The sequence below is a fragment of the Nasonia vitripennis genome, chromosome 2, assembly GCF_009193385.2.
Source record: "Nasonia vitripennis strain AsymCx chromosome 2, Nvit_psr_1.1, whole genome shotgun sequence".
Taxonomy (NCBI): Eukaryota; Metazoa; Arthropoda; class Insecta; order Hymenoptera; family Pteromalidae; genus Nasonia; species Nasonia vitripennis.
This window is the reverse complement of record NC_045758.1, coordinates 804,821-817,415: the sequence shown is the minus strand read 5'-3', so window position 1 is coordinate 817,415 and position 12,595 is coordinate 804,821. Positions and strand designations below refer to the sequence as shown.

The window sequence follows — 12,595 nt, the reverse complement described above, 5'->3', positions numbered from 1 at the left end:
CCTTACGGACACGCATATGCGCGGTTAGTTCGATGTATGGGGTCGATGACTACTAGCGGGTGCAGCGTGAATTTTGTAAAGGTCGTATATCTTGCCTTTAGTAACTTTCGCAGCGACACTGTCCCGTCTGACGATCGAATTTCTAGAGCAGAAGAACAAAGCTCGCGCAGCTCAAACAGAAGATTCTCTGCGATATCGATTGCCCTAACGAGTCGGAGTTTGTTTCTCGCGTGATAACAAATAACCGCACAATGCTCCAAGATCAAGGGAACAGCCAGGATAAAAAGCTATCTCGAAGAAACTAAAGAAAAATTATAGTCGGGAAAACGGAAATGAAAGCCGAGGGTGAATACGGACGCAGTTGCGCGAACCTGAAGCTCCTCTCGTTACGCCGGAATTACATCGATCGAAGCTCGGGAATCTCGTTGACGAGTGCAGGATTATATTGTGGTCGATATTGCTTTGCAGTGCGAACTCACCTGCAACAAAAAGAAGAGAAAGGTGTGGTTAGATAAGTATATGCGAGCACAAGAGGTTCGTCGATTTATTATTTCGACAAGCATTCTTCATTCTCGATTATTTCCAAATCCAGCCCATCAGCGAAAGTCCTCCCAACAACATCGAGAGCGGATACACGATATACCGAGAAGAAAAGAGCACGACGAGCGAGCGAGGCTCTCGTATGGAGCTGGTGCCTTGACCCGGTTTAGCGATTTTTCGCTTCACCGCCGCGCGGATGGATCAGCTGCGTGCCTTATCTTTCGCAATCGAACGCATCTTTCTCTCTCCGTCTCTGCGTCATAGCCGCCAATAACGCAAAGCCGCCTGCGACGCGCCGCGACAGCCGTAACGCTATTGGATTCGATTTTTCTCACAGGGATCACAAGAACGCCGCGCGATAAGACTTCGAGGGGGGTAAAAAATTGTTATTCCCGCAACAGCTACAGTTTGCTAATCGCGCCTACGGAGTGTTGTGCACACCCGATGTGTTTTTGACGGTCCTCGAGAGGCGGCATCACGCCAGTCGCTCCGGCGACCAATAAAAAGCCTCCACTCTTCACACTCGGTTTATCGCCGAAGCTTTTTTTCCCCTTTCGGCTTGTTCGCGGCGATTATATTATTGTTTCGCGCGCGGAGAGATATTCATAACGGAGAAGTTATAAGCAGCTGGCGCCTCGTTGTTTGCCCTCTGCGTTTGACGTCTGCGCTGCGATATCGGGGCAGATTTTTGTTTGTTTTCGTACAGTCCATAGGTGGCTGGTGTTGCAAGTATGGGTTAACTCGATTTCCCTCAATTTCAACGCTTATCGCGCGCTCAATCTATAGAGATCCGCGAACGGATCGCGCAACTGCCTCGCGAGAGAGTAAAACAAAATCGATATGCGCCTCATATCTAGACCGTGTGTGTAGCTCCTAAATCATGAGCCTTGAAATCGGGTGATCAAGACGCCGATCGACTGAGCGACGTCGTAATTCCTTGCGCGCGGGCGACATGTCGGCGCCTCGCTTTATCTCGTTTTCTAATTGAGCCGCGCACCGCGATCCACACGCGCGTCGTCTTCGGGGCAAATTCATCGCGAGCCGAATTGGCAAACGGGAGTCGCGCAGGTATACACATAAGCCGGGGAGTTACACGTGGCAGCGCGGCTACGATTGCTCGGGTGCGAATGATTTATTCCCCCGAATAACTCGGGACTGTCGCCAAGGGGATCATTATGTCGGCATCAACACAAGACTTTTCACTGGAGCTTTGTGGTTGTGTTTTTACAACTTTACGGAGGAAACTAATGGAAAAGCGTAAATATAGGACAAATTAAGGTCAGCTCCGCGAACGAGTATATCCACGAGGAAACATATATTCTCGAAAAAATAACACCTCGTAATTATGCATACGATGTCCAAACGAACACTGCGCGCACTTCCTTCTGCTATATATATATTCCTTTAATTCGGCCGACAAAGCCATCGAAATTCAACGTTTCCTTTCGCACACGCGGAGGAGCTTCGACGATCGATGGACCATCGATAATTGCGTCGCCTTCGAGCGCGCAGACAGCGTGTAACGTCGGCCGATCGGATTAAAACGAATTACAGTGTGTCCCTGGGGCGCGCACTTTCGAATTTTCTCTCTGCGACGACACGCGACAATGTCGCGTGCCGGTAGACACGCGCGTTTTACACGTATTCCGCCGTAGTTTTCACGAGATAGAACGTACGTATAAAATATTAATGCAATGGGCTCGGTTCAAGGCGGGTGGCGTGTGCGCTCTATATCGTGAAAGTCGATACGCGCGCTGTTGCTACGCGGGCATCGCTATCGGTCTGATAACGATTTTCGTTAATTCGAACCAACGCGGATAATTAGCGCGTTCGAATGTCGCGCGTGTAAACGCACGCCTCTCACGAGAACGTGTGTTATATCACCAATGGATAGACAGCTCGACGTAACAATCAATCTTTGCCAGTAATTTGGAAACGATTTGACGTAAAATTAGAGCTGTCTATTTATTGGACCCCCAATGTCACCACGCAGACCGTCAGCTGCATACGATTCACACAAAACGATCTCTCACCATCGCTCCATTCCGCTGCGCAGCAATCATCGCCGATCATCCTCTCTCAGCTTATCTCGAGCTCTCATAACTTATCTCGAGAATCGCTTGTTCCCGCTCTCTGTCGACAAATACGCTCGATTTTTTCGTCCCTGCGCCGCGCGGCCGACTATCAGCCGCAATTTTCAGCACTATCTTTCGGATATGTATTTACATGCGAGAGGCACGAGATTGGATCACGCGAGCGTGCCGCGGGTCTCGTGCTTTCGAGAGCGCATGACTTTCAGCGCCGCGCGACGACGCCTTGTTTAATTCGGCAAGGATTACGACGGCATGTGATACGCTGATTAGACTCTCCGCACGCGGTGTGTATCGTAAATCTCGGCGAGTTGTTTGCACAAGTGACAAAGCGCTCTACTGTCATCTCGGGGAGTCTTTTCCTTTTTCAAAATCCTTGACGCCCGATTGTGCAATGTTTGATGAGTCGTTCTGCGAACCAGCTGCTTTTTTTGTCGGTTATTGTTAATTTAAGGCGTTGCATAAGTATACGTCGCTCTCGTAGGATTCTGTGATGTTGTGACTACAGTGATTTTTTACAGTGGATTGTGTACGATTTAATTAGAGCGCGAGTCCAGTATAAACGGGTCGATTATTCGATCCCAGAATTTTATTCGTGCCGAACGAGGAAATTCGCTGACAATGAGATCAGCTTATCTGTCAGCCTCGTGATGTAAGCCAGTGATTCATTTGGCCACATCGTCGCGAGAATTTTTAACTAAAAACGCGCGAAAATCGAGACGGTAAATTCGGACTCCAGGCGGCTCTGCGTGTACACATGATCGAGGCTGTGTTCGGAACGTTCTGGAATACACGACGAATCAAACCAGATCGCACCGGTTAACTCGTCATCCATTATAAAACCATCCGAGCGAATCCACGCGATGTTGTGTATAATTTTTTTAAAAAGAACGAAACGAATAGTCGAGTAGTTCAAACAAATCCGACGCTTGTTTTCGCTGAAACTAACCAGGATGTCATCATCGCCAGCTCTTACCCTTGAGCGAAGCTCTACGCGAGCTTTCGAAAAAGCTCGAGGCGCGCGAGAAAATAAAAGAACCTTGTCCCAGACCGCCGCGGCGTCGTTAAATCGTCATTAATAATATCCCGAGGCTTGAACTTTTTCGTTTTAACGCAAAAAAGTGTCTCGGCCGTGCTATTTTTCGCGAGTGTACGCGATACTATGGCATCGTGAGCTTGCGGTATACGAATGACTAATGGAAAGCCGGCGTATGTGGAATAAGCCGCGAGAAAATTGTCTAATAGTTCGCGACTGATTGGTATACCGGTTATAACGCGTCCGCATTAGCTCTCGGAAATTTCGACGCAAGTTTTAATTGGCTTAACCTACTCGTGCCAAACAAACCGTTTAACACTGCAATGGTAACATAATGGTGAAAAATCATCGTTTTATAGACGACTAATGCGTCGATACGAAAGAGCTGTTTACCGTCGGCTATTTACCGCGAAGATCCATTAACATCGGCGCGCGTCCCTACTTTTTTCCCGTCACTGCATCGTTTTGAATAAACTTCGTTCCAACGATCAACAGCCCCATCTCCGCGATGCTCCCACACAGCAGCGTCCTCCGAACCAAAACAAACTTCTCCGCTTCGATGACCAGCGACCTCGAGAGCTTGCAAACCTGCTCCCTCCCCCCCGCGTCCGATTTCTCCAGTCTATACTATCCAGTTTTCATCCGAAAAAGCGAAGGTCCGATCATCAGGGACGATCGCCGACGAGGATATACGTTTCTGACGGCGATCGATCCGCCGCGGTGGGAGCCTTGATATCGCGATCGCGCGCAAGGAGAAGGGCGCGGAGAAAGTTGCACGTGCTCCCCCCTGCCGCCGGATGATCGTAAGTTCAATGCGATTACGCTCTCGATCTTTTGTGCGATTGCTACGGAGCTTTCGGATGATTCCGAGGACGAGGATTTTTCTCAGATTGTTTTATTCCGCGCGAGGCTGCGATCGACGCTTGAATAACGATCGAGGCGCTGCATCGTATTGATACTGCGCTCGTGTAACAGCGAGAAACGAGAGAAGGCGCGATGGGGTCGTTCCTGATTAATGCCAACGAAGCCTGCGCACCGCTATGCGATCCATTGTACCTTCATAGCCACCTGATTAATTACGCGTCGAGGAAACCAATAACCTGCCACGTTTCTTTAGAGAGTCCTTTCCAAAGTCAAAAATTGAAAGCGTACCCGGCGCGTGGCTCTTGAACTTCGATTACTCCGTCTAACGAAACAAAGTCCTATTGGGAAAACTTCCGTGAACTGGACACACATCTTACGAGAAAGAGTTCGGTGTACACAAACACGAAGAATTGCGCAACATCGTCGTCGCGCGAAAAAAGGAGCAATCCCGAGTGGAAATACACGCGGCGGTCGTTGCATAAACGAAGAAATTTCATTTGTATAACAGGAGGGGCGAGAGTCGCCAGTGGCTTAGAAAAACTGCAGCACAAAAAGCAAGGCAAAACAAAGGCTCGCGCGTGCCGAGAACGACATCTGCAGAATATAGACGTTGTAGGCGCGCGTGCGTTTCGAAGGTCTTTTCCTAACTTTTGTTCTCCACTTTGCCGTGATTTCGTCGAGCTAATCCGAGGATGAGACTTTGCTCGGTTTAAAACCATTGCAATCCGAGGGAAAGTTACTCGGGCGAACGTCGGCCTCGGCACGAGAGGAAAAAGTTTGATAGCGTTTTTGCCAACAGCAAGACGATACGTGCAATTAAAATGTTGAGAATGGAAATCTCCTCTGAGTAAGCAGTATTCTTACGAAAAAAGAAAATGCGTAGACCGCATCACGAGATGCATATCCAAGGAGCTTCCAATTCTCAGTAATACCTCGGCGATCCGTCAAACTGTTCTTCCGAAAATTCTCCAATCTCCATCTCATCTCCGAACCTACCCACGTCCGTGTAATTCCCAAAAAGCCGGACCCTCGAGCTTTTTCCCACGGGAAAATCGAGATAAGATTGACCGCGGCGCTGCAGAGCTTTGACCGTCGATGCAACAGTCGTCGGACGAGCTGATGGTTGGCGGAAAAAAAAAGCCGACGGCACCAAGTATGCTGATACCGGAAACACGCCGAGTTGCATAATCCGCGAAGAAATTGGCCGATGAGCGCAACAGCGTAGGCGTTATGTCACAGTGCGCGGCCTCGAGGCAATTTGGAAAAGTAGCTGCGAAGATGGCGTGGTTTCGTGCAAACCAGACATTTTTTTTCCATAAATGCAACCTATATGCCGACACGTGAGTCGCGGTAATCACCTGCGGTTCCCTGTAATCGGCGATCTTTTTCGCACACTATGGACTAAAAACGATCGCCTACTGCGAGTTGCACCGCCTTATTAACGGCTCCATAAAGCAGTGATTCACTGAGCGTTGCTTCACGCAATTAATCACAACAATACAGCGTTGCATTTATCAGAATCCAAAACTTACGCAACCGCCATCTCGTTGCAACAACCGGACGGCATAAACATTGATATCCCGTGATATTTTTACCCGATAAACGTTGGAACGAATTTCATGCTCTTTTAACAACTTCCCGGAGCGCACCTGTCAATTAGAACTAATCGACAGCTCCGCAATAGTCTAATTTAATCGAGGCGGATTCCCGGAAGGAGAGACTTGGCCAAAACCAAGAGATGAGAAGCACCAGTGGCGCGAGATTAGAGAGGCACTGTCCTTTATGTAAGCGAGAGCAAGACACTTCAATGAATCCCAAGCGGCACCTTACCACGAGACCTTGGACTGCCCGACAATGCCTCGGAGCTTCTTCATCTCTCTCTCTCTCTCGGAGCTCGAGAGTGAGAGATGGGTGTAAAGTCCGAGCTACGCAGTTCTGCGGATGAAATCACGTTGCAGGGATAAATCACTGGGTTCGCGTTAACGGTAAATGTGATTGTGCTCGATCACGCGGTTGTTCCGAGAAGCGCCTGGAGTCCGATGCTGAATGCTGACACCTGATGATCACGTGTAAAAATACGATTCCAGTTTTATTCTATATGTTTCGATCAACTGACGTCGGCGGACGAGAGCGTATATAGCCAGTCCGTAGGGCCCAGACAGAGGAGAGAAAAAATTCACGATCGCTGAATACATCAGCATTACATTGCTTGAGATTGTCAATTGGAGACGATAAGGAGCTGTACATACTCGTATTGGAAAACAAGAAAACATGATCGGCGAGACGTGTAAATATTCATAGACTCGTAACGCACAACAGAAATTAGTCGAATGTTTGTCGGTACAGCTTTTTTCATGTAGCTCCGTGATAAGCGTTGCGTCAGAAGGAAAGTTTTTCAAAATCTTCGATGTTTCCATCGTGACTCCGCGGATTCCCCAGAAGATTCTTCTCCGAAGCATCTCGACATCGAATCGAAACTTATTACCACAATATGTTCGATACAAAGAAACTCGAACGTTCGCCAGAACAATCGGAAATACCCTCTGACGCCCGCGATTTTCTCCGAAAGCTCTGGGCATAAAGAAAAGCTCGCAGCATCGCTCCGTTTACATCTCCAGTCGCGATAAAAGTCGATTTTCGGTGCGTGCGGCGTTGCGTTCTAATTTCGGAGTGAACGAACTCGCTCTCCCGCGGCAAGGTCAGCCCGGCGCGCGATCGCCCGTGAACTTGGAGAGTCGAGATGCTAATCGAGCTAACGCGCGCGAGATGTCGGTACTCTGCGACTCAGAGTGGTGAATTCGACGATGGTGTGCCTCGTGCGGATACGATCTTCCGAGCTATTAGTTCGGTATGGTATAATGCCGTTCCTATTGTTCGCTATGTTTAGAATCGTTCCAAGGATCCTGCCTCGGATTAATAGCTCGTCTATTTCTCCTCAACAGGTCCTTATCCGCACATACGAGATTTATGCCTCCTGGTCGGCGGCGATTCTTTCTGCAGCTACGCGTTTAGAATAGTTTCTCATAAAATGTAAATCGAGAGTTCCAATGCGAGAGCGCGCGGAGAAAGATCGACGATCGATTCAACTGTCAGTGATCGTCGACGCAAGCGAGTCAACGCACGGATAAATCACCTGCATCATCCGCGCGTATTTTGCAGGAAAATAGGCCAGCGGTGTGTATTTGTTCAGCAGTCCTCTCGGGAGTGAACGACGAAAATATTGATCGTCGATCTCCTGCGTTAGGCGACTTTATCGTTTGTTATCCCGTCTTTATGTGCTTTGCCGTGCGGGAATGGCACTTTCCAGAAAAGAATGGCCCGTATCGAGGAGAAAATATAGAACTATTTAACAATCTTATCTCGCACGGGAATGTACATTAGGCTTCTCTGCGTAAGTATCCGCTGATATTCTCCCAAAATCGACGACGCGCCGCGTTGGGAAACGGCATTACTCAAGATTGAGCATGGCCGCAGATAAGCCGCGCCTCTTATCTTATCTGATTCATCTTCCGCGTGTGAAAGCATAACAGCGATTATCGAATTATACAGTAGTTACCGAGTACAATGTTCAGCTATTATCGAATATACTTGCCGGTGATAGAGAAATTCCGAGTAACACTCGGAACGACCCTATAAACATTTTTATTCGGGCCAGACAAAAACATCGCGGCTTTCGTCATCCTCTGTCAATGATCTTCCTCGCGATGCTGACGTTTTTCATGCGAATCCCAAAAATAAGTATAAACTCTCTCTCTCTCTCTCTCTCTCGAATGCAGCGCGCTCGACTCATCTCCAGAGCGAAAATAAACAGATTTAAATCTCAATCCGTGTTTTGCTCGGCGATGGCTCGAGCATTGTGTGTTGTGGAGTTTTTTGGGCCAGCTACGCAGGATCCTGTTGACGAAGCGCAGTTGTGCGAGAGCCGATGTTACGTGGCTTTGCGAAACGGATTCTCCCGATGATGTTTTGTGCGTGGATCTGCCTCTCTCGCGTATTTTTTTCTCGCCACCTGCGTATTTATCATGATAAGTACAGTGTATTTTTCCAAACATAAACACAATGTCGTGCAAGCGATGCGTTGTACGCGAATACTTATATATTTGCCACAAGTCACACACACACACACAAACGATACATCAGTCTCTCGATACATTCGAGCCATTATACATTTGAGGGAATCGTTTTCTCACGATTACCGCAGCCGCACAACATCGTTACCTGCTATCTATACACCGATGCTGCGCCGAATGACAACGGACTTACGCTTGTAGCACCGATGATCTTTTTTCGCGAAGCAAAAAACCTCGCGTCGAAATAGTGCCTTGAGGCCGTCCGCGAAAGCAAAACACAGACGCGCGAATAGCGAGATATGCGTAGCAGATGAAGTGCAGATCGCGTATGCGAAAATAGACGCTGGACAAAGGAGCCTCGAGAGAGCGTTAAACTGCGCAGATGCGAGAATAGTCTCTTTTCTACCCTGTCGCGTGTGACTACTGCGGAAAAATTTCCATCGCATTACTTATGAAGAAGAAGCGCCGAAGCGAAATAAAATTGTCGCGAGGGGACGACGACATCCATAGACAGTGTTGCGGATAATTACGGGGTAGGACACACAACGTATGCACACACGGCGAAGTGTGTACATAAGAAAAATTGTCGGTGCCTGTCGCCGAAGGGTTGACATTACAGGCGGAAATGAAACTTCTTGGCGACGCGACATTTTTCGTTATGCACGAAACAAAGTCGAGAAAAACGCTAGTTGGAAAAGCGGAGAGACATACGCGTCGTTGCTATTATTCATTCGTTGTAATTGCGATAGGGAAGCGGACGTTTCCCCTCGACGGCGACGCTCTTATTATTATGCCTATTTTCGACGTCAAAGATATCGCGCGGGACTTGAGGGGGAGAAGAAAGAAAAACTGACGTGCGACTTTTGCATAGCTAATTCGCCCGCGCGCGAGATATATACTTTGTCGCGCTCGCGAGGCTGTAGCTTTAATAGCCCTTATTATCTGCGGGGAATATGTACATATCTGAAAATGAACTCGAGCGAGTTTTTTCACCTCCGGCCCCGGCGATTTGCTTCATAATATCAAAATATTGCGTAACAGTCGAGAAAAAAACGTTAATGTTTACGCGATATTCTTGAACCGATCTGGAATGCGTCGTGCATAGAACGATGCGATGATAAAAAAAATGCTCGATCTTTTTCAGATGCCCGCAGAGCATAAGCCGTTTTTGTCGAAGATGCTTGCGAATCGAAAACAATGAGCGTTGTGTAAAGGCCGATGACGAGCTTTTTGACAAAGAGTGTGTATATGACGTCAGGGAGATCGCGAACCAGAATAAAGCGATGCGTGATTTTATCAACGAGCTTTGTTAAAGATTCTTAATTATCTGCCTGTATTACACACAGAATCGCGCGTGTCTTTTTCATTCCGCATGAAACAAGGTGCTCGAGAGATAAGACGCGTTACAAAAAACACAAAATTCAAATATGAACAGGCGCTCAGAGCCTATAAGCTTAGCATGCAAAACTTTAGAACAGAGCAGTGTGTTGCAGTTTGATTAACGAAGCACACGTGCAGAGTATTTATGCCTTACGGACAGCGACTGGCCACTGGCCAAAACACTTTTTCTTCTATTGTCCGTCTATTCTCACTGGTATGACAGGCGTCGCGTATAGATATTAATAAAACACGAATCCACTGGGTTTAAAAATAAAGCAAACAGCGCGATGATGCGTGCAAAAAGCTCGTTCAGCGACAGAGCCGTGTATACGCGTACTGCTGTGTCTCAAAACGTAACGCGCAGTCGCGAAAATTTTGCCAATGAATTCTTGGAAGTAGGACTATGGCTTAATTTATTGAGAAGCCCAGACGAGCAGAGTTGGCCTATCAAAGATCCGCGCATGCATAAGTCAGGCATCTTGCGGTTACTCGGTTGATATATTGGTAATACAGCTGGTTTTCGTATTCGGCGAAAGACTTCCTTTCGGTTAATCATTAACGAGCGCAGAAGTGCGCAAAAAGGAGAAATGTTATACGCAGTAGAACTTCGGTACACGGGGTAGTACAGTTCGACACCGAAATACGCTCTGACAATACAAAGTTTGCATTTGAACAACATCGAGACAATGAACAACCAACAAATGAACGAAGACTTAGCACCGATACCATTTCGCATCCTCAAATTCTGCGGCTGGTGGCGACCGCTGAACATGTCGACCTGGCGCCGAGCCGTCTACAGCTGCTTCACGGTCATAATGCTCACTCTTCTGGTCACCATCACGTTGACGGTGTTGATAGGGGTGACCCAAATGAGCGCCACCGACGACCTTTTCGCTGACAACGTGTTCCTCATGTTCGCCTTGATCAACTCCGTCTTCAAGGCGACGAACGTTCTCTTGTCCAGGAGACGATTCATCAAGATGTTGGAAATCGTTCAGGATACCAGGTGGCGAGATCTGAGAAACGACGAGGAGATTGAGATCCAGGACCGATACAGGAAGACTATTAGGTTAGTGTGCGGTAGTGCATGCCCTTTTTGCGTTGCGTTTATCATGATATTGATATCTTGTTTATTGTAGCAATTTTCATGGTAGATACAATGTCTTTGAAGTACAATATAATAGTAATGGCTTGATTCGATGATTAATAAGGGCCGGTGTGGACATTCCATGAGATTTCCTCTTGCGTATAGAATTCCATTGTACGACCATCATTTTTCTCCTCAACCCATATGCAAGCTCTGACGAAAATTCTTTAGATCCCTGTTTTAGGTGCGAATCATCAAAGTGACATAAGATCATATCACCCATTCTCACATACGCAGTGCACTCAAAACTCGAAAAAGTGCATTAAAGAGCATACTAAACCCACTTGTACGTGAACGTTTCCTCCAGAAAGATCAGTGTTTATTTTACAACTGCAGTCTTCGTCGCGATAATCCTGCGAGTAGTGGCACCTCTGCTCGATCTCAGCGACGAGATTAAACTCCCGGTGGATGCTTACTGTCCTTGCGACATCCGCCATTCGAGCTGCTACTGGACCCTGTATTGGCACCAAGCTTTGGGCACTGGTGTGGCAACCTTGACCCACGCAGCTAAGGATTGTCTCATCTCGGCGCTGCTGTTACAGACCTGTGCTCAGCTGGAGATTCTGAAAAACAGACTACTCAGCATCGCGGATACGTGCGTCGTGGCAGGGAACAAGACGGGAGCAGCGGATCGCGTGGAGAAGCTGGAGCAGAAACTGATTGGCGACTGCGTTCGCGATCACGAAAGTATTTTCGAGTAAAGTATAGCATTCTACTTGATTATTCGGCGAACTAGATGACATTGGTGTATATTGATTTTGAGTGGTTTCAGGTTTGCGAAAATCCTCAATGACAGTCTCAACGTCATGTTGTTTGGACAGATTGCTGTAACCATACCGAATTTGTGCCTGAGCATCTATCTGCTGTCCACTCAGAAGATCGCGAGCATGGACTTCATGATGACTACCCAGTTCTTCTCGGCGGTCGTTATTGAACTCTTCTTTTTCTGCTGGTACGGCAACGAAGTCACGTTAAACGTAATGCAGGAGTTGTTGATAATATTCAGATCCTGAAAATGAAAAAAATATTTTACATCCACGTGCATCTCTCACTTGTTTCAGAGTTTGGACGTTGAGAATGCTATCTCCGAAATGGATTGGACACTTCTTTCAACGAGATCCAAAAAGGACTTGCTAATGATGATGGTGCGCACGTCGAGACCCATTCTATTTAGAGTCGGGCCAATAATGAACATGAATATTGATTCATTTTTGAGCGTGAGTTTGAGCATGCGAACATTTTCTAGAAATCTTGGAGAATTTGTCAGTTAGATGATCGTTCTTTCAGATCATGAAAACATCCTATTCTGCCTTCAGCGTTTTGCAGTCTACTGGAGATTAGCCAATGTTTATAAAATGATTATTAAAGACAAAGTATTTAGTGCTGACAAAATAATTATTTTACTACTGCGAATGCAAAAAAAAAAGACTATTTCTATTAATAAAGTGGCGCTGGAAATAATTTTGTT

The 12,595-nt window shown here is 47.2% G+C and overlaps 2 protein-coding genes across 6 annotated transcripts in view; one reads left to right on the top strand and one right to left on the bottom strand.

Annotated features, from left to right (window-relative positions):
• LOC100119043 (protein pinocchio) overlaps positions 1-12,595 on the bottom strand; it is a 62,964-nt gene that overhangs the window by 15,142 nt on the left and 35,227 nt on the right. Inside the window, exons 1-2 of one of the 4 annotated variants that reach the window (XM_031922762.1) lie at positions 10,707-10,767; positions 372-479 (exon numbers count right to left, since the gene is read on the bottom strand). The exons of 1 other annotated variant lie outside the window; for it this stretch is intronic. In XM_031922762.1, the coding sequence (XP_031778622.1) occupies positions 372-479; positions 10,707-10,752 (154 nt within the window). In that variant the 5' untranslated portion in view covers positions 10,753-10,767. Of the gene's footprint in view, positions 1-371; positions 480-8,122; positions 8,226-10,706; positions 10,768-12,595 lie in introns of those variants that run through there. 2 more of the 4 variants (XM_031922761.1, XM_031922760.1) reach the window with 2 other exon arrangements.
• Positions 10,090-12,589, top strand: Or98 (odorant receptor 98). 2 transcript variants are annotated; one of them, XM_031922469.2, is made up of 5 exons: positions 10,090-11,049; positions 11,464-11,824; positions 11,900-12,104; positions 12,189-12,344; positions 12,415-12,589. In XM_031922469.2, the coding sequence occupies exons 3-5, from the start codon at positions 11,934-11,936 to the stop codon at positions 12,466-12,468; spliced, it is 381 nt and encodes a 126-aa protein (XP_031778329.1). In that variant the 5' UTR covers positions 10,090-11,049; positions 11,464-11,824; positions 11,900-11,933; the 3' UTR covers positions 12,469-12,589. The 2 variants fall into 2 exon arrangements, with proteins under 2 accessions (XP_031778329.1, NP_001164458.1); NM_001170987.1 differs by having other exon boundaries at positions 10,667-11,049; positions 11,435-11,824; positions 12,415-12,468.

Coding starts and splice junctions, on each gene's coding strand:
- Or98 (NM_001170987.1), top strand. CDS start 10,667: ATGAACAACCAACAAATGAACGAAGACTTAGCACCGATACCATTTCGC. Junction 11,825..11,899: donor GATCACGAAAGTATTTTCGA/GTAAAGTATAGC, acceptor GAGTGGTTTCAG/GTTTGCGAAAATCCTCAATG. Junction 12,105..12,188: donor GCAACGAAGTCACGTTAAAC/GTAATGCAGGAG, acceptor CACTTGTTTCAG/AGTTTGGACGTTGAGAATGC.